The 22,222-nt window shown below is 40.9% G+C and overlaps 1 protein-coding gene across 6 annotated transcripts in view; it reads right to left on the bottom strand.

Annotated features, from left to right (window-relative positions):
- The window catches only part of pudp (pseudouridine 5'-phosphatase), a 68,484-nt gene extending 52,807 nt beyond the window's left edge, over nucleotides 1-15,677 (bottom strand). For 5 of the 6 annotated variants that reach the window (XR_008572196.1, XM_054783982.1, XM_054783990.1 and 2 more), the window contains exons 1-3: nucleotides 15,583-15,677; nucleotides 14,907-15,125; nucleotides 14,461-14,690 (exon numbers count right to left, since the gene is read on the bottom strand). Coding sequence is in view for 4 of the 6 variants with exons in the window: in XM_054783982.1 (XP_054639957.1) it covers nucleotides 14,461-14,690; nucleotides 14,907-15,125; nucleotides 15,583-15,652 (519 nt within the window). In the remaining 2 variants the exon portion in view is untranslated. The remainder of the gene's footprint in view (nucleotides 1-14,460; nucleotides 14,691-14,906; nucleotides 15,126-15,582) is intronic. The other variant, XR_008572198.1, reaches the window with a different exon arrangement.
- Nucleotides 15,678-22,222: the final 6,545 nt, after the last annotated feature.

Genomic DNA, 22,222 nt, shown 5'->3' with positions numbered 1-22,222 from the left:
ATTCCTTCATGTCTAAATGTAAATATAGACATGGCATGATATTGGGACACTATAGAACTGCCTTGGCACTTAAGGTATATAGTGCGATCTTGCTCGGTGCTAGAATGACAACTGTTAGCATGTTAGCATTTTAGCTAATTTCCTCATGTCAACATGCAAATGTTGACATGACATGATATCTGGACACTATAGGACAGCCTTGGCACTTTTGATGCCAGCATGCTAACTGTTAACATGTTAGCATTTTAGCTAACTTCCTTATGTCTTAAGGCTAATACAGACATGGCATGATGTAGAAATATTATAGGACCGTCTTGGCACTCTTGGTATAGAGTGCTATCTTTCCAGGTGCTACCATTCTAACTGTTAGCATCTTATTATTGTGGCTAATTTCTTCATGTCTAAATGCAAATACAGACATGGCATGATGTAGCAACACGATAGCACAGTTTTGGCACTTTTGATGCTAGCATGTTAACTATTAATATGTTAGCATCTTAGCAAATGTCCATATGTAAATACTGATATGACATGATGTAGAGACACTTAAGAACTGCTTTGGAACTTTTGGTAGTTAGTGCTATCTTGCTAGGTGCTGGTATGCTAACTTTTAGCATGTTATCATTTTAGCTGACTTACTCATGTTTACATGCTAAATTATACATGGCATGATTTAGCAGCATGCTAGCAAACACTGGGCCAGAAGTTCACAACACGGGGCACGACCATCAAAATTTTGCCCAAGATTTTTTTTAGTTGACCTTTATTGCTGATAAACACAGAACATCCTGGTGAAAAAAACAAAATAAGAAAATGAATAAGAAAAAAAACAAAAACAAAAGTGGAAATGCCATTACTAATTGTAGTCCAGGGCTGCTTATTACGTAGATCACGAAGGCAGTTTGAGTCGCGTAAACGTCACTTTGTAGATGTCATATGACATTAGTCAGCTGACATTAAGCTCCCCTCCTGATTCGCTATGCAATGCAGATGCAACGTTCATCTTTATTATTCCAATTACGGACAAACTAACTCAGCGGTAAGATGCTTATAACAAAAGTTATCCTAAAACTATAACAAAAGTTTCTCTTATATAATACTAATATTAGTACAGTAGTTTAAAAGTGGATGCTTTATAGTAAGAGATAGCTCATGTCGACTTTCATGCTGAAAAAGTGCATTCACCCCTAATATATACATGTATAACGTACATAAATGCTAATATTTATAAATATAATAATCATATAATAATATATAATATATAATAATAATAATTCCCTTTAATAATAATAATAATAATAATAGTTCCCTTTCAGTAATTGAGTAGAGAGTGGAGAGTAATTGGCTCACTTCCAGAACAATGGTGACAAGAGCTGTTCACACCACAGTTAGGATGTTAGTTCAAAATTAATCCAGCCACTTGGCTGCCCTATGGCCATTATAGTTAGAAAAGCCAAATGGCTGGGCTGTGGAACTTCTAGTGTAAAAATGAATGAGAAGATGAATGGGATACTGCTGGGTTCCATGTGACGTCACGTCCTGTTGCAGCCATCATGGACTCAAGCAGATGGGGTGCAATCAAGCGTAGTCGCAGCGAGATGTCAAGTGAAGTCACAGGAAAAACGCTGCATACATGCACTGTTCTCGCATGTGGTTCATATAGGCACATCACTGCTATTAACAAAACATTAAAAAATAGCGGCGGCTCAGACATAAAAACTGTGGCTCAAACTGCGTTATCTTCAACTGGTCATCCAGCGCCATTATTTTTCCATGATGAAATCCCAGTTCGCTTTAACCCTCGAGTCATCTCTGGTAAACCTTCTGCACAAACGGCATGGCGAAAGGAACAAGCCCCGGGCCTTTTTTTTGTTTGTTTAGCCGCGGAGGTGTTTCCGTAGCTTTTCAAAATGATGCTGGCGTTTCAGGTGGCTGATCAAGTTTCACGTGTTGAAGGTTGATGGGTCTCTCTCTCTCTCTCTCTCATCGCAAAATGTTTGCAGAGCATTTGGGGCAACTAGCATGTGAAATGTCTGAAAGAGTGATCTATGATCTATTCCTGGTTCTTTACATGGCACGACACATGGAAAAAAAGTACATTTTTTAACCACTTTTTTAGCACTCATCATAAATTGAAAAATGTATAGTTAACCCATGTGATCAGTATCGGACAATCTCACCCATGGATGATCGGTATCAGAATCGGCCGCATAAAACCCTGATTGGAACATCCCTAGTATTAACAATATGAACATTATGCTTAGTATAGTGGTTGAGGTGATGTACAGTAGAACTGTACAGCATCATACTAAGAAGTGCTACATTTTGCCACTTTTATCATGCTGATGTAGTATGATGAACATTGCTTCATCATATACTATACAATACACTATACAATCAATGTCCATCCATCCATCCATCCATTTTCTCCCGCTTATCCGGGTCCGGGTTGCAGTTGCAGCAGTCTCAGTAGTATACAATGAATGTATGTTTTATAAATTGCAGTCGCTACACTGCGCATTAACTGTGTCTAAAACGACAATTGCGCATTGAAGCGAACAAATGTAGCAGTTACGGACGGCAAGATGCACGGTCAGCGTAAGCTGCGAAAGCGTTGACGAGCCCCACAATCCACGCCGACATCTGCGCTAATGCACGTAAATCACCACTCTTGCAGCGCTGTGAGACTGGCGAAAACACCATGTGCATCACGCGTGTACAGCGAGCAGCGGCGGGTGAGTAAGTGGCTGTGACAGACTGTCCGCAACATTTTCCAAATGAACCTGAAGCCGAGGGGGGAGGCTCACGCAAGTAATGTGTAACATTCCACCATCTCTGTTCTCTATAGCAGAGGGCAGAAACGATGGCCGGTGTTGATGATAGTCATCAGAGAAAGCACATTATACACTTCACACACAATTGGAACGCTTAACACACACGGACTTAGCATAAGGGTGCAACTTCGACTCACCGCCTGTCAGTCATAGGGTTGGCATATTGAGATGGCCAACCAGGCGCAACAATTGTAGCTTTCTTTTTTATTTTTATTACAGTTTTTAATCAAGGTAAAAAAAAAAAAAAGTCATTTATCCCTTTCATTTGTCATTTATATGCATTTCGAATTGTTTCTTCATACACTCGTGATGTGAAGAGAGCCCTGCAGCGGGCCTCGCCTGCCTGTTTGAAGTCTGTGATGATTACGTATCCAGCAAGTAAAATACAAATTGGGGGAAAAGGAGGGGGCTGGGCAATGAACGCATGTTGAGCAATTTATACCCTGCACCAGGGGAACGCTGAAAGCTGCAGTGTGGGGGCCAAGTGGTTTGAAATCAACTAAGCCATCGCTGCACTCAGCCACTCACCCATCTATAATATTTTGTTTGAGCTTATTTCAAAGGCGTACCATGTTTAATATTTTAGAGAGTTGCAAGAAGAAGAAGAAGAAGAAGAAAAAGACAACAAAACCTGAGTCTGCCAGGCAATTTTGAGCTTTCCGATGGAAGCTTCTCGAAACAGAGTGGCAAGATCAAGAGATGCACAAAACAACATCAAGGACAAAAACACTAACAGGCGATTATTTTACTTAACAAGCTGCATGGCAAACAAACAAGGAGTCAAACTGAGCCGTTGTTGGATTGACGGCCGATGCTTCCTCCTCGCTTTCGCTCTCCCCTAAGCACGCTGGCGATTGCTCATCATCTCGCGTGGCGAGAGACTGCATCAATGCACTGTCGAGTGAGTGAGCGTGTCATTTTTGACTTGATTAATTTCAGTTCTATTCATTTCTGTCAAGAAAGTCCCATGTCAACAGTCCATCTGGGACCTCCATGAAGAATGGCAGAAAGGCTATTGGAAGTTTCTTTATTTATTTACAGGGACAGTGCATACTGATATACATTTCTGTCAATATGCCAGCAGAACAAGACAATGAGGACTATGATAAGGATAACAATTCCTACATGAAGCAATTTCAGTAGCAATTGCATGTGAATGCTGAAAAGCTGAACTGAAACGTAGAATGAACGTCAAAATACAGACTACGGATCGAACCAGCAAGCATCAGGTTGCGAGACAACCACTCAATGGCATGAGCCATGCCACCGTTCACAGAATAAGCAGAAACGTTACATGTAGTGTTAAATGTTAACGTTGGAAATTAAAAATGCAAACAGAATGTCGGGAATGTAAGTTAATGTTAGAAACAAAATAAGTTGAATGGTTGAAGTGGCCTAGTGGCTAGCATGTTGGCCACATAGTCAGGAGATCGGGAAGATCTGGGTTCCAATCTCCGTTGGGCATCTCTGTGTGGAGTTTGCATGTTGTAGGTTTTCTCCGGGTACTCCGGTTTCCTCCCACATTCCAAAAACATGCATGTTAGGTTAATTGCTGACTCTAAACTGTCCATAGGTTTGAATGTGAGTGTGAATGGTTGTTTGACGATATGTGCCCTGCGATTGACTGCCGACCAGTCCAGTGTGTACACCGCCTCTCGCCTCTCGGCTCCAGCATACCCGCGACCCTAGTGAGGATAAGCGGCATAGAAAATAGATGGATGGTTGAAGCGGGATCTTGGATCGAACCAGCAACAATCAGGATGGGAACAACCATGCTACATCCTGAGCCATGTCACCCTGTAGAATAAGCTGAATGTAACAGTAATGGAAAATGAAAAATTATTTTGCACCAGTGGGGGGCGCCAAATAAATTGCCCATTCATTTTCAAAGGAAAATGTCTCACAGAAAATATGAAATTACAGTAAATGTGGGAATTTTCTGAAAAGTCCCGAGTCCCGTGTCCTGAGTAAGCTGAACACAGACAGTGGATTGGTTTGAATAGGTTGAGAAATGTGGGAGGGGTTAGAAAATTTAAAAAATCAGCAGTAACTTTACAAGAATAAATATTAAAAGAAAAACGTAATTAACGAGAAAAAGTTGTAATTTTATGAGAATAACGGAATATTATGAGGAACAATAACATCATTTTAGTAACATAAAGTTGAAATATTACAGAAAAAAACAAATCCTTTTTTTTCTGTATCTGTATAGTATATCATATACATATATCATATAATATATAGTACAGTATACCAATAAAAACAACAAATAAAGTTGTAATTTTTGCAAGATGAGGTTGCAGAAAAAGTTAGAGTTTTACAAAAATAAAGCCAAAATATTACAATAATAAAATCATAATTACAAAAGGAACATTTACAAGAACAAAGTTAAAATAATTAGACATTTATTAAAACACACACACAACAGCAGAAATGGAAAATCTTAAAATATTATTGAATTATATTGAAATATAAAAAAATATATGTTATTTTTTAAAAGTCATAATATTATGAGAAATAAAACAAAATAAAGTTGTCATTTTGGGGAACAAGTTATAATATTGTGGGAATAAACTTAAATAAAATAGTGTTACTTTAGTAGAATAGAGTTAAAATATTAAATAAAAAAAATAAGTTATTTTTTAAAGGTTGTAATATTAACAATACAAAACTACATTAAGTTTTTTATTTTTTGAAAATTAGGTTGGGGGAAAAGTCATAATCCATCCATCCATCCATCCATTTTCTATGTCGCTTCCCCTCATTAGGGTCACAAGGGTATGCTGGAGCCTATCCCAGCTGACTTTGGGCGAGAGGCGGGGTACAACCTGGACTGATCGCCAGCCAATCGCAGAAAAGTCATAATAAAAATGTCAAAATATTCAAACAGAAAATTTACCAAGATTATTTAAGAAGAGCGTTGAAATATTTGGAAAATTTAAAAACAAAAGCAAAATGGGGAAAAAAAGAGCAAAGCCCAAAGTTCATACTCATAAACTTTTTCACCTATATGACAAAGCTAAAATGCTTTTTTTTTTTTTTTTTTTTTAAACATACAGGTATATACTGAAACTTCTTAGCATATGCCTTACAAAATATCCAAGTGGCAAAGTTGCATCCTTTCATTTTTCAGTCTGTGGCCTTTGCTGTAAAAAGTTTGGACGCCCATGCCTTAAGAGAAAGTCATAAGCTCACTTAAAGCTTATCTGCAGTGGCTTAAATTTTAAGTAGAATCCTAATTGCTTGTCAAACACCTGTGTTGGCGCCTACTGGGTCACGACTGCAGCAGAATATGGTGAGATTTGTCTGGCAGTAATGGGCCATTTGTCTTTCAGAGGGAAGATTTCTTGTTCTAATGTGCCTGATTCAAATAGCTAGATTATAAAGCTATTCCCAGCGGTAATGCGTTGTTGATTAATGACGGAAGCAGAACCGGTTCTCTCTGTTCCGTGTCGGTGCACGAACTCGCTTTTATGTGTCATTAATCTTACTCAGACGTCCAAGTGCGGCCATGGTAAAATCTCGTCTTATCAACGACGTCGCCTTGCGCTCTGAGAAGTGTTTCTCTGGTCCTGAATAAAAAAGAGCACTTATTTTTTCCCGTATTTCATTTTTGGTCAACTCAGATAGTACCATAGTTCGGATGCTGACACAACATTACTCATCTGTGAAGCCACTGAGGTGCTATCTGCGCCGCCCCTGGCCCCAGTTTGCTCAATTTCGACAAATATCTGTATAACAAAACTATATAATTTTCAAATTGTTGTTTTTTAAAATGCCGTATTAAATTAAAGCTTTTTAACGTGCTACCCCAGCGAGATATTTTTCGTGGCATGTGGGGTGCAAAATTTATACCACTCTAACAAACGACAGGTAAGTCTCACACGGCAGACATTGTTTTGGGTTTGGCACGCCTGTGCAGTGTGAAGGAAAGGAAAGTGGGTGGGAGACGCTCCCTACAGGCTGCATACTGCAATAGTACGAGCCAGAGGTGAAAGGCTGATTGGCGTTGAAAGCCATTTATCGGCATATGCTGATCACATGCTTTTTCACGTCTCATCCGGGACAGCGAGGAGTCTGCATACAGACGATAGGTGGACCAACTGGTTCTCTGATGTAGTCAGAAGCATCTGGAGCTGAACCCACTCAAGACTGTGTAGATGACAGTGCACGTCAGGGGAACGCCCCACACACCCATTACCCCAGTCCCCCAGTCCTCCAGTCCCCAACAGCACAGTGTCTAATGTGGACACCTTCATGCTTTGCAGTTCTACACCACAATCATTCAGTCTGTGCTGTGCACTTCCATAGCTGTGTGGTTCGGACCTGCAACCAAACAGAACTACAAAAAAGGACCATCAAATCTGCATAAAAAATAATTGTAGCCAACCTTCCCTCCATATGTGACCTGTATCTGTCTAGGGCCAGGAAATGGGCAGGCAACATCACTACAGACACCTCACACCCTGAACACAAACGGTTAAAGCTCCTCCCCTCACGTAGGCACTACTGAGCACCGTGCGCCCAAACTTCCAGGCATACAGACAGTTTCTTCCCCCAGGCCGTCACTCTGATCAACACCTGAACACGTCAGTGTTGACCCAAAAAAAAAAAAAAATCACTTGAATGTAAATCCCGTTTTTCTTTAATGTACTGTAAATACTATCGTTTTGTATAAATGCAGATAGTCTCCTGGTTTATTAATCACACACCCACTTACTTGAATTACACTGCCATTATATTATTATTATTCCATTGCACATCTCAATGTTACTCTTTAATTACTTCTTAATTATTTATTTCATTCTTAAGTGTCTGTTTTTTTTACAGTGAGATCTAATTTAAGTCAATTTAAGTCACTACCAAAGTCAAATTCCTTGTTTGTGTAAGCATACTTGGCCAATAAAGCTGATTCTGATTTTGAAATCGTCCGATTTTGATCGGTGGTCGACGGATCAGAGTTCTAGAGTCCTAGTTCTTATAAAACCAATGTTGGCAACATTTTTTGCTTTCCTAAAATGTCATTTGGAGCAAGGTGCATACAGTCCCTTTAAGGGCCCAAAATGAATATGACATTTAAGCCCATGATGAGTGTACGCAAACTTCTGACAGGAACTGCAAATAGCGCTTCTGTTTACTCCCAATTTCCCTTGTTCTGTCACATAGTCTGAGCCGGGAAGTGACATGTCATCATTCATTATTCCACTGAACACTCAATTCCCCCTCTGAGCCTCGGTGTCATATCTCATCGAGAAAAATGCCAGCTCCAACTGTGGCTGGCAGATTAAAAAAAGAATCAGGTGTGTGGTGCCACAGGCAGACCTATTAGCGGGAGGAAATTCTTTAAAGTGGAGGAAGAGTGGCTGGTGAGAGTCGAGCTGCTAGACGCCTCAAACATCCCTCTTTAATTAGACCACTGGGTCAAGATTTGAGAAGAATGCTATCATTTTCTACTTGAAATTTGCCACTTGTTGGCTTTTATTCAGAATAGTAACATGGGCTGCTGCGCTGTGCTTGCAGGCCTATAATTAACAACCTTGACATATAGAACAAGAGTTCCCAACCACCAGGCCACATACCTGTACATGGGCGGGGCCAAATCGGGCTGCAAAAAACGCAATACAATTATTTTTGTAAACAACTACATCAAACTAAATGTAAAGCCTGCTTTTCATTCAGGTTTTCAGTTAATAATGAAAGAACAGTAGAAAGAAATGCATTCTGAAATACAAAATGTGAGTTGTGGACACCAGCATTTTGTTAATGTTCTGGTAAAACAAGCATATTCGCTTTGTTTGGGTTTAAAATAAGCTCTGAAAATAAATGCGACAAAAATGAGTAGCTCTTGGCCATTTTCATTTTGTAAAAGTAGCTCTCACAAGGAAAAACGTTGGTGACCCCTGGTATAGGTTATAGTATACCCCATAATCACCATACAATAAGTTCATTACGGTAATACCAGAGAGCAGTAAAGAGTATGGGGTAATTTTTGATGAAGAACAAACTTTACTTTATTCAATATTGAAGTATTTCTCCACACCTTTCAGATTTCCAGCTCATTTTATCATTTATTGTGATCCCCAGAAATGTATTTTCATTTACCCTTTCAATGTCCACTCCGTCTATTTGTATTTGGTCATCCGTGTCCTTTCTGCTATCACCAAATAGCATTATTTTAATTTTACTTAAGTTCAAGGATAACCTGTTTTTATCAAACCATCTTTTTAATATGGCCATTTCATCTGTGACTTTTCAATTAGCTCTTGTGTGCTTTCCCCAGAACAAAAGGCAGTAGTATCATCCGCAAATATGTCATTGATATACAAGTTGAACGGTTTTGGTCCCAATATTGACCCCTGCGGTACTCCACATATTTAAACTTGCAGATGTGTATTCTCCTAGCTTTACATATTGCTTCCTGTTTGCTAGGTAGCTTTTAACCCAATTCCACATTAATCCTCTGATTCCGTACCTTTCTAATTTTGTAGTTAGGATGTCGTGATTAATTGTATTGAAGGCTTTTGTGAGATCCATAAATACTTCAGCTTGCACACATTGTGTGGTCTATAGTGTTGGTAATTTCCTCCGTGATTTCAATCAGTGCCATGGAGGTTGAAATGTTAGCTCTGTATCCGTATTGACTATCTGCAAGTAATTTAATAAATTATTAATAAATCTGTCCAACCTGTTACTGAATAGCTTCTCAATAATTTTAGAAAATTGGGGTAATAAGGAAACTGGTCGGTAATTTGTAAATTGATGTTTGTCTCTATTTTTAAAAATCTGAACTACTTTAACTATTTTCATTTTGTTACGAAATTTTCCAGTCTGAAATGATAAGTTACTGATGTATGCCAGCGGTTGTACGATCTCATTGATAACCCTTTTTTTGTTTCTATTTCGATTCCATTACAATCAGTTGATGGTTTTACTTTACACTTATTGACAATATCAGTCATTTGCTTTTTTTATTCTCCTAGCTTTCTCCTAGCTTCCTGTTAGCTAAGTAGTTTTTAACCCAATTCATGTTTTTTCGAAAATATATTCATTAATAAATCATCTGTTTTGTGGTTGAGGCCCCTGTCACACCTTGACGATTTAGCCAGCGCATGCCCAACGTGATCATTTTGATGGCATATGTTGAACCTCCGACGTTTTTTTCAATTTTGGGCGTATACATACATTTCCTCCCACATACAGCGTATTCATAATGAATTCGACGTATACATGACATATTAGTAACTTATATAGAACGTTTCTATAACTTATAGACAACTTATACCAACGAATGCGTAGCGTGTTGCCGGCGTTCACAACTTATGCCCAACACCAGTCTAACTTATGCAAACCGCACGGCAGCGTATGGCCGATGATCACGTGCTGTAGCCTATAAAAAGGCTGCCACTATGTCACCCCCCTTCGACATCACAGTGTCAACATCACCATCATGCCGAAGAAAATTTCGAAGACGGCTGCCAAGAAGTATCAGGGCAGAGCGATCCATCACCACCCACACCCTCCCACTCCCACTCTCACGCTGATGGAGATGACGCAGGTTCATTCCCAGTGTCACAGTGCCCTCTACTGGTCAAGCATGTAGCAGTATAAATATCCTTCAAGGCATCTCATAATGTACTTTATCTGTACTTTATCTCCATCTCCTCTGAGCCAACCCTGGCCAAGAAGAGAGCCAAGAAGACACAGTTTTGTCTCAAGGTATGGTGACATATTACGACTTGTGCGTAACTTACAAATAACGTGTGTGAACGGGCGTCAACGATCGCATAACTTATTGCCCGCGTATGGGGGACGTATCAATCATACGTTGACATACGTCGAAAAGTTTGGTGCATGCAAAAAAATTTTGGACGACTTAGACGTACTACGACCGGCGTGCTTCAGCGTGCTCTTAACTTATACAAAACTTACCCATAACTTATTCGACGTACGCCAGTGTATTGGCCAAATTTTTCATACGTTGGCGTACGCTGGCTAAATCGTCAAGGTGTGACAGGGCCTTGAATACCGCCTATTATTAGTCCAAAAATATCCATATTTAAGTTGGTGGCCCCACCAACTAACTGGAACTATGTTCCTGTCTCCCACACTCTGTAACTGGGTGTTTAATTTTCTCACAGGCAGGCCCCAGTCAGTCAGAGTCCACAATTGCACATCCAGCTCAAGAATTGTGAGCACTGGGACCCCACAGGGGTGTGTGCTGAGTCCGCTCCTCTACACGCTCTTCACCTATGATTGCGTGTCCTCCCAGAACAACACCAGCATCATTAAATTTGCAGATGACACTACAGTCATCGGTGATGATAATCTCTTTCTCAATACAGATAAGACTAAAGAGATGATCATTGACCCAAGAACAAGGGAAAAGGAGCCGCATAGACCCCTGTTTATTGATGAGACTGAGGTGGAGAGGGTGAAAACCTTCAAGTTCCTTGGCACACACATCAGCGAGGACCTCACCTGGTCTCACAACACCCAACAAATTATGTAGAAGTCCCAAAGGAGACTGTACTTCCTGAGAAGACTGAGGAAATTTGGCATGTCCACCAAAATCCTTAGTTGCTTCTACAGATGCACTAAGGAAAGTGTCCTTACCGCCTCCATCACTGTTTGGTTCGGTAACTGTACAACACGTGATAGGAGGGCACTCCAGCGGGTGATCAAGACCTCACAGAACATTGTTGGGGCAGCCCTCCCCTCACTGCAAGACATTTATAAAACTAGAGTCCTACGAAGAACACACAACCTCATCAAGGACAGCACACATCCACAACACTCATTATTCACACTCCTACCGTCAGGCAGACGCTACAGGAGTTTGAAGTCCAGGACCACAAGACTGGCGAACAGCTTTTACCCACAGGCCATCAGACTTCTCAACGAAGCACTCACACACACCGCACGTACACACTCACACACTCATAGCACTTTATTTATTTATTTACTTACTTATTTATTTGTATTATTTTTCTGTATTGTATCGTATTTGTACTTTATTTATCCCACAGCGGGGAAATTCACTTTATTATTATTATTATTATTATTATTATTGTATTAATGTTTCTTCTGTTGTAGTTGGTTAATTTATTGGTATTAATGTTTCTTATGTTCTTATTCTTTTCTTGTGTTTTCTTTCTTTTCTTGGGAGAATGAACAGAATAAGAATTTCATTGCATAGTATAACTACCTGTTTTACTGTGCATATGAAAATAAAACTCTTGAATCTCTTGAATCTCATCACCGAAATCCGATCAGAACTCTGCTCACGGGACGAAGTGGGGGTAAGTCACCGTTGATGCACTACACTGATGATGGGGATGTCATGCAACTTCATGTTAAAAAATCCCAACTATCTAAAACTATTTAAACTACAAAACAGCTAAAGGAAGTAAAATACAAATATAAGTCATTCAGAAGAAGCATTAAAAAATGGTGTGATGATATGTATTGTTCTACATTGGTCACTAGGTGTCTAGTAATGTTACTGTAATGTTCAGTCAGACATACAAGCACCAGACTTGATCGCTGGAAAAATAGGCTTTTATTGCAGGTTTGTATGCTCTCACAACAGGCACATTAATCCCTAACATGGGTTACATTTGCAGCCGTAACTCACACCAAGCTAAAACTCAACTCCACTGAACTCTATAACTGGATTGGCCCCGATCGCTTGCTGCGCATTGGAGGCTTGAAGCCACCGGAAGTATAGAAGTCGCCATGTTGTTTCACCCAAAACAAGAAAGCCTCAGAACTAAGAGGAGTTCGAGATGCCGTCTTGTGCTGCTATTAATTGCACAACCCGTGAAAATCGCGAGAAGGGACTTACATTTCATAGGTAGGTAAATGCTTATAAATAATAAAAATAGTTTAAAAAAAATAGACACTTTAAATCTGTAAGCATCTTTTCATCTAAGTAGTTGTAAATTACCCCTTATTCTCCTTTAGATTTCCACACTGCAACGCTCAACTTTGAAAGCAATGGGTATTAAATATGCGGAGAGACAGGTGAATTCCTGCAGCCAGATCGCAACTACAACTGTTGTAGTCATTTCACCGAGGAGAACTTCGACAGGACCGGCCAGACTGTTAGATTGCGACAAAATGCAGTTCCAACAATATTTGACTTTCCTGATCATCTTCTAAAGGTATGCGTTGCATTTAACTTTGATACTACAAAGATCCTTATCATAACAAATACCTGGTGAACACTGAAATTGAGTTGTTATGCATTGTAATTTCACACCATAGCGGTAGGAAAAAAAACTTAAACTGGAGGGAAATTTTGAGATTTGGGTCTAGTAAATTTACTCTGTTTCAATTGAATTTTTGTTAATTCGTGTTCATTTTTATACCGAAACATAATAAATGTAGTGAATGAAGATACATGTATGTATGTGTATGCGTGTGTGCTTTTTTGGGTGAAGCAAGATGGCCGACCAATGGCTTCATGCGGTCCGCAGGGACGCCCCTTCCAGTAGCATAGGGTTCAGTGCTCAACTCTAAACCACCAACGTCACTTTCTGTCCGCCCCCGCCCCACTCAGCTCCGCTAACACCGGAACACATTTTCAGCAACACACATGAACACGTCTTATTTATGTATTAAATGGCTTATTTACTTTTATGATGTCTACTATATTGGGTAATAGGAGTATAATAGAGATGTTATTTCATGTTTAGAGGGCTGTAATAATGTAAACAGGTTTTCTATACTCTAACGCCAAAAATATTTCATTTATAAATAACAAAACCTAGTTCTCGGAAATTCACTTATCACGGTCAAGTCTGTAACCAACTAACCGCTATAAACAAGGATTTACTGTACGTGCACATGCATCATGACCAATTTTGCAAACGCGAATAATTATCTCTAGTAGAATAGTATTACATTTTTCCAGTCACAAAAAAAAAAAATATCTAAAAACGCAACCTTGCATCCCTAAAACTCAAACTGATAAACTGTAAATAAATATACACTAGCGGTCAAAAGTTTTAGAACACTCAAATTTCTCTGGAGGAAAAACCTACATTTTGAAGTGTTAAGATGGTCTGTCTCTCTTCCATTGTCAATTGCCATTTTTGTAGCAACCAATTACTTTCTCCAGTTCAATACTGTTCAACTCAGGGGTCTCAAACTCAATTTCACTGGGGGCCACTGGAGGTAAGTCTGGGTGAGGCTGGGCCGTATCAAATATTGGGAGTAGGGCTGGGAATCTCAGGGTACCTCACGATACGATTCACAATACATGGCTCACAATAACGCTAAAGGGCCACCCCTCCCCCGGTCCATGTGCTAACACCACTGTTAGTTCAGTGTTGGCGTTTACTTGCCCTTGTAAGTATTTAAGTAACACTGAACTTGCCCGGATGTTGCAGGCTGCAGTTACACTACTCTTTGATGTTCAGTCGCGGGCCGCAAGATACGATTTGGTGGGCCGTAAAAGGCCCGCGGGCCGCGAGTTTGCGTCCCCTGGTTCAACTGATGCTCACAAGAGTATATATAGTACCACATTGTGTTCCAAACACTGCTTTTATGCAGACAGAGGAGGTAGTAGTTCCAGAACTTGAACACCTTTAGGAATTGTGTATGTCAATAAATGTTTGCTCACCGTATCTGGAGATGCAGGGGGCTTGAATCTGCTGGCACAGACGAGGAAGGAGTCAGGCTGGGGTTTGGAATTCTTCACCTCGGGATCATCTCCTAGAACGATGTGGTGGAACAAAGCAAAGAATCCTTTGTGCTGGCTCGTCTTCAAGTTGAATGTCGCACCTGCAGAGCTGGTGGCGACGGCAGTGGGGATACCGTGTTTCTGTAAGTGCTTCACCAGCTTCTCCACACCTTTACAGAATAAAAGCAATCTGGCTCAGACTCATTCATGGTAGCAATAAGACTTTCCTAGAAAAGAAATGCAGCTGTGATTACATATTGAGTAATGTGTTTGCCAGCCGCCCATAACACACAGGTACCCAAATCAAGCACCCCAAAGCTGTACCTCTGCTCTATACTCTATACCATAAAGAAAACATGTTCTTTGGGGGGGTGAGGGGTACCCACCTGGCATGAGTTTGGCAGAGGGAAAAATCCTTTCTTGTATTTGTCTGCTTTCAGCAAGGAGTTCCTCGGCTGTCATCGGAAGCTCCAACATGTCCCGGATGGTTTGAGCTGCATCCAAAGCTTTTGCACCCATCACTTTGGACTTCACTCCCCAGGTGTACTGCTTCCCAAAGCGGTCACACACTTCCTGGAAGGACACGGTGTACAGTCGCTCTGTGTCTGAAATAAAAACATAGTTTGCACTGGATTCAAAGTGGATTTATTTATTTATGAAAACTCTAAACAGAACAATATAAAACTAGACATGAAATAGATATAAAAAAAATAAGGTAACTGGTTTATTTGCAAATAAAAATGTCAATAAAAAACAAGAAATTCCGCCCAATCAGGAATTACGAAAACGTTAAGACAAATGTATAAACTATATAGAATAAACCATGTAAGTTGCTTTCAGATAAGTTAGCTCATTTTCTGTAGTGCCAACAGAGCAGTGTAAGGGAAACGCGACGGAAAAAACAACTTACTAAAGCTTTATTGATGAACAATGTTTAATGTGAAAGAGTTTGTGCTCTCCCATCCTATACAATAAATTACTCCGACGACAACGAAATATTGTTGCTTTCGTATGGCTAATAAAGTGACGAAAGCCCTATACGTGTAAAAGAGTGTAGGATACCTAATAACAATCCATCCATGTCGAAAATGACATAGCTCACGGGTTTGTACGCGCTACTTGCTGCCGACATGTTTAGCAATTCCGTGTTTGGAGTTGTGACGTAGATGCGGAAGTACGGCGAAGGAAGAGTGCCAAATTGGGTTGTTCGAAAACCATACACCCATTCCACGTTATTTTCCACTTATACCTGTATATTATGTATGTCGTTACATTTGATTTTAAAGTAAAGGCAACACTGAGCCATAAAACCTGTTAAACTAAAATAAAAAATAACGGCTAAGCAAAGTTTTTTGCCAAGAGGCAGTCACTACTGAACCTTCTTTTTTTATATCAGGGGTATCCAAAGTGCAGCCCAGGGGCCATTTCCAGCCCTCACCTTGTTTTTCAATGGCCCTCAGCACATTATAGAAATAAAATTTAAAGAACAACAGCATAATACAAAAAGAGCAAAAAGGTGTAATGTAACAAGGAAAAGCTGAATTGTTGAGACAAAAAATTAATAATACGCTTCGTAACCAATAACATGAGGCCAACACAAAGTTTTGTTTTTATATACATATTTTAGGGTTTTTATAAAAATAAAAAGTATCAAAATGGCCTACGCACCTTTGACTTTTCCATGTGCAGCCTCTTTTGTATATAGATATAAATCCTATATGTATCCGATGTTTCTTCAGTCTGAACGGCCTGGTCGCATATTTCCGACATATATCATCAAAAGGTGTGATTTATCGCGCAAGACTTGGATAAACGTACTCACTGATGTAGGCAAAAGTTCTTCTCATCCAAAAATTAGGTGTTAGTGAACTAGCTCTCGTCAGTGTCTCACCACTCCTGCCTCCGACATCCACCCAGACGCTCCTAGTAACAGACGTCACAGCAAGTTGTCTACGAACTGCCGCAGCCAAAATGGTCGCTCTCTTACTTCTTAACCTCCTACACGGAATAATTTGGTTGAGAAAATATTGACTCCCGTTGCACAAAATCCTTGAAATTGACACAAACGCGTTAAGGAGAACATGCTAGTGATGAGCGGATCGATACTTCGGATACTAGCTCTTCATGCTGTAAAGTCGATTCTCAAATCCAAATATAGATCATTTTGATACTCCAGATATATGATATTGTCCTTTGCTTTTTCTGATGTAGTATATTAGCTTGGCTACATTGTAAATAACCCCCCACATCAAAGAACTTCAGGCTTTAAAATAAATCAGTAAATTGCTATAATGTCTTCATTTTTATGCCATGATTTGAAATACTGTACACAACTTTTTAAAATTTACCACACATTAGGTGTATTTGCACAAAGTCGTGTATCGGTATTACCGATACCAGCCTAAATTTTACCCAGTATGGGATCGTAAATGAAATTAGTGGCACATTACTAGAGCATACACTTTAGCAATCTTTACTTCCGTAAACACACGATAATTCGTGTGACTTTGTAATTTTGCGCAGGCACGTTCACGTTACCAAGTCGCATTTTTTTGGTAAAATAGAATTTAAACAAAAAATCCGAATTGGGCGCCATACCCTGCAGCGTGATTGTAGCCTATGTCTGTTCTAAACCCATGACATTTTAAATTCCAAAATTATATATTGGTAATCTTAACAATCTAACAAGACACAGGGGCTGGTCACACTGCATGCCAATGTAGATTTTTTTGCTCATGTGAGCTGTATCTGATTTTTTCATGTCAGTGTGAACAGTACAATTCCAATTTTGTCAAATGCAACGTGGGCCTCGTTTGTATGTGGATATAAATCCAATACGTATCTGATTTACTGCAGTCTGTACCCTCAGGTACAGATATATCATATCATATCATATATCCGACCTATACGTCATCCAAAGGTGTGGTTTGTTGGATGAGGTATTCGCCAATGTAGGCAAACGTTCTTCTTGTCATCTGAAAATGAGTTTTAAAAAGTGTCAGTGAAGCGTCCCACCCACCTGCCACCCACCCACATGCTCCTCAAAACAGTATGTCCACGACGAACTGCCATAGCCAAAATCTTGCCCTCTTTTGTCTCCTACACAGAATCATTTGGTTAAGAAAATGTTTAATCTTGTTGCACAATATCCTTTAAATTGCCACATACGCGTTAAGGAGAGCATAGTGTGCACACACTGGACACAATTCCGCAAACACATACACATGCGTCTCATGTTTTTGGTGAACGACCACATAAAATCCGAATTGGGCATCATGCCCTGCAGTGTGAACATAGCCAGGGATTCGAGAGGTCAAGATCTAATTGGGAAATAGAGGGAGGGAACCAGAGCCTATGAACCTTGTCAAGTGTACTTAAAGAACAATTGAGCAGGCAATCGTTTGGCTTGACTCTGAGCTTTAAAGATTACGTACATTCAAGAACAATCAGGCTTTTTGGAGGAACCCAGAGCAAACCTACAATTTCATAACTGGTTTTATGTAAATATATAAATTCCTTGTTTTTATTACATAAAATATGTAAAAAAGGATGAAGAAATAAAAAGTCTGATGACTCTGAACCCATAAAGTCTGCATAATGCCACAAAGATGCCACCATGTCTTGAAGTGTTGGTGGCAGTTTTCTGAGTGTTTAGCCTGCAGCGGCATAGTCTGTAGATATAAATAGTATTGTAGGGACTCAAACACTGTTAGTTTTCATATCTCCCCCTGGAATGAAACACTGCTACCTGCCTTCCAATCTTATACTGTAACTACTGCCTTGTTATTAGACCCAGATTCCATCCATCTTAATACTACAGGCAAGCCGAAAGTGCGGCTCGAGGGCCATTTGTGGCTCATTTTTCATTGGCTCATAGCCTATTCTCGAAAATCATCAAACCCAAATACAAACTACATGTTTTATCACCAATAACACAAAGCTGAAAGGGTGGCTGCTGTTGTCTTTAAATACACTGCTCAAAAAAATTAGAGGAACATTTGGAAAACACATCAGATCTAAACTGGGGGGAAAAATGATCTTGAATATCTTTCCTGATAATAAGTGGGTGAAGTATTAGTAACAAAATGATGCCACATAATTTGATAGAAATGAAAATGATCACCCTATAGAGGGGGGAAATCAAAGACACCCCAAAAATGAAAGTGAAAAAATGATACAGCACACTGGTCCATTTTGCTAAAATGTCATTGTAGCAACTCAAAATGATTCTCAGTAGTTTGTGTGGCCCCCACGTGCTTGTACACATGCCTGACAACGTCGGGGCATGCTCCTAATGAGACTACGGATGGTGTCCTGGGGGATCTCCTCCCAGATCTGGACCAGGGCATCACTGCGGTACCTGGACGCATGGAGGAGATTCCAGGAGACAGGTAGTTACTCCAGGAGAGCTGGACAGGGCCGTAGAAGGTCCTTCAACCCTCAGCAGGATCGGTATTTGCTCCTTTGTGCAAGGAGGAACAGGATGAGCACTGCCAGAGCCCTACAAAATGACCTCCAGCAGGCCACTGGTGTGAATGTTTCTGACCAAACAATCAGAAACAAGCTCCATGAGGGTGGCCTGAGGGCCCGACGTCCTGTAGTGGGCCCTGTGCTTACTGCCCAGCACCATAGAGCTCGATTGGCATTTGCTATAGACCACCAGAATTGGCAACTACACCACTGGTGCCCTGTGCTCTTCACTGATGAAAGCAAGTTCAACCTGAGCACATGCGACAGACGTGAAAGGGTCTGGAGATGCCGTGGAGAACGTTATGCTGCCTGCAACATCATTCAGCATGACCGGTTTGGTGGTGGGTCAGTGATGGTCTGGGGAGGCATATCCCTGGAAGGACGCACAGACCTCTACAGGTTAGATAATGGCACCCTGACTGCTATTAGGTATCGGAATGAAATCCTTGGACCCATTGTCAGAACCTACGCTGGTGCAGTGGGACCTGGGTTCCTCCTGGTCCACGACAATGCCCAACCTCATGTGGCTAGTGTATGCAGGTAGTTCCTGGAGGATGAAGGAATTGATACCATTGACTGGCCCCCACGTTCACCTGACCTAAACCCAATAGAACACCTCTGGGACATTATGTTTAGGTCCATCCGGCACCGCCAGGTTGCTCCTCAGACTGCCCAGGAGCTCATTGATTCCCTGGTCCAGATCTGGGAGGAGATCCCCCAGACACCATCCGTAGTCTCATTAGGAGCATGCCCCGACGTTGTCAGGCATGCGTACAAGCACGTGGGGGCCACACAAACTACTGAGAATCATTTTGAGTTGCTACAATGACATTTTAGCAAAATGGACCAGTCTGCTGCATCATTTTTTCACTTTCATTTTTGGGCTGTCTTAGATTTCCCCCCTCTATAGGGTGATCATTTTCATTTCTATCAAATTATGTGGCATCATTTTGTTACTAATACATCACCCACTTATTATCAGGAAAGATATTCAAGATCATTTTTCCCCCAGTTTAGATCTGATGTGTTTTCAAAGTGTTCCTTTAATTTTTTTGAGCAGTGTATATTCAATCGCATAGCATATTTTGACCTTCTTTGATTTGGTTTTAGCACATAGTAGACGAAAACAAAAGATGAAAAATATCATATAAAGTGATTCCTGTTTCCTTCTATTTTTTTCTCTGTGCAGCCTTTCATTTTGTGGAAAAACTTTGGACACCTCCTCTGATACCACTGATCCTGTTCGACCACAGCAGGAACCGGAGCCTACCTCAGCAGACAATAGACCCACATTTATTGTGAAAAAAATGATACAATAGCACAGCTCTCAAGATTAATGGGGTCAACCATTGATTTCACCTCATTCTTGTGCCTGTTTTGTGATTGAAGGCTGGAGCTCAGTGGACTTCTGCGAAGGTCCAAACATCTACGTTTGAGTTGGCACAAAATTGACATTGATTGCAGATGCCCGCCTCATTCTTTCAATTATTTTTTCCTAATATTTGTTGATGAGAAATTCAGGTTAACAATGTCAAATGACACCACACCAAAACGGAGAGATTTTGCTTTTGTCACTGCCCCACCTTTTCACCGTTTTGCGGCATCTACAACTTAAACCCTGGCCCGGAAAATCCAAAATATTATTTTCTCCACATCTCTGCTTACACCAAGATCACCCTCGTAGATCGCTGCAAGGATGATCTTGATACCAAAGTAAAGGGGAGACTTTGATGCCTACTGTAGATAGTGACACCGTTGACATATTGTATGCCGGCCTTGGACATTTTCCCATTTAAGGCCTTGTGGATTTAAATTGCATTTGTTTTCCTAAAATTAGTTATGCATAGCTTTTAGCTAGATTTCTTCTACTTATGTGAATATGTGCTTATTCACATTCAGCAGTCTGTCATATGCTGTGGTGTTGCTTAGCTGCCGCCTGTCTGCCATTTGTTGCAGTGCACCGCTGGTCCGGCAGGGGTGGAGCTGTCAGCGCACACCTGCCTCCAATTATCTCCACTGGCTTTTAAGCATGGCTGAAACTACTCCTCGATGCCAGATTGTACCTTCATGCACACCTGGCCTTGTGGTGTATCTTCCTCACGCTATATTCTGGCTTTTAGCTTTTGCCATGCTATTTAGTTATTCATCGCCTTCTGTTACCTGCAGCTGTTTTCAGTTAAGTACCTGTCATTCTTTATCCTGCTTGACCTTTTCCTAGCAGCGCTTTACTTTAATCTTGTACTGTTTTTCCTTGCACCTTTTTTTGCAAGTGTTTTTTGTTCTCAGTATTTTTTTATTTTTGTGTTACATTTTTGGACTGCTTGTTGCCACCTTTGTTGTCTGTATTTGTTACCTCTTTGTGAGGACACTTTTCGTTTTTTGTTACTACTCAGACTGTTCTTCTCTGCTTTGGGATCCAAACCCTGGCCATAGCCAGATCTGACAGAACAATCTGGCCATAAAAAGGATCCCGTGGAGGCGGAGCATTTCCGTTCTGCGCTATCTCACCAGGGACAGTTGGTAGGAAGTCATGAGAAGTCCCTGCGTGACATTATGGAAGCCATTGCCTGCCAACGTAGGCGCATTGGACCAATGACTAGAGAGGGCATGCGCACACCTACTGCCAGAGGGGGCCGCCCCCTTCCTACAGTGCTATAGCCACAAGCACTTACATGGCACTCGTCGCAGCTCCCGTCGTACAATGTGGGCCCAACATTCCTCACCCCACTCGTTTTTCAGGAGAAACAGGATCCTGCGAACAATTTTTGCACCAATGTTCGCTAGTCTTTGACCAGCAGCTCGGCACCTATGGTTCAGATCAGGCCAAAATATCTTTCATCATAAGCCTACCTACGGATAAAGCGGCAGCCTGGGCATTAGCCATAAGCAAGGCTAAGCCTGCCTCTTGTTCGTCATTACCATTATTTTTGACCGAAAAAACAAAGATGTTTGACCACCCAGTACGTGGCAGGGAGGCAGGGAGCTGCCTGCTTGATATCAAGCAGAAGGGACAGTCAGTGGCGGCTTTTTCAGTGGACTTCCGGGTTTTGGCGGCCGAGAGCGGCTATGATGAGGTCGCGCTACGCAGCATATTCCGCAAAGCGCTGAATACCGGTGTAAAAGATGAACTGGCAGTTAGAGATGATAACACGTCCTTAGACAGCCTTATTGACCTTGCTATCAGTCTCGACAACCGACAAAGGGAGAGAGAGCAAGAGCACACTGAGGAGGA

The sequence above is a fragment of the Dunckerocampus dactyliophorus genome, chromosome 1, assembly GCF_027744805.1.
Source record: "Dunckerocampus dactyliophorus isolate RoL2022-P2 chromosome 1, RoL_Ddac_1.1, whole genome shotgun sequence".
Taxonomy (NCBI): Eukaryota; Metazoa; Chordata; class Actinopteri; order Syngnathiformes; family Syngnathidae; genus Dunckerocampus; species Dunckerocampus dactyliophorus.
This window is presented reverse-complemented; position numbering and strand designations above follow the sequence as displayed.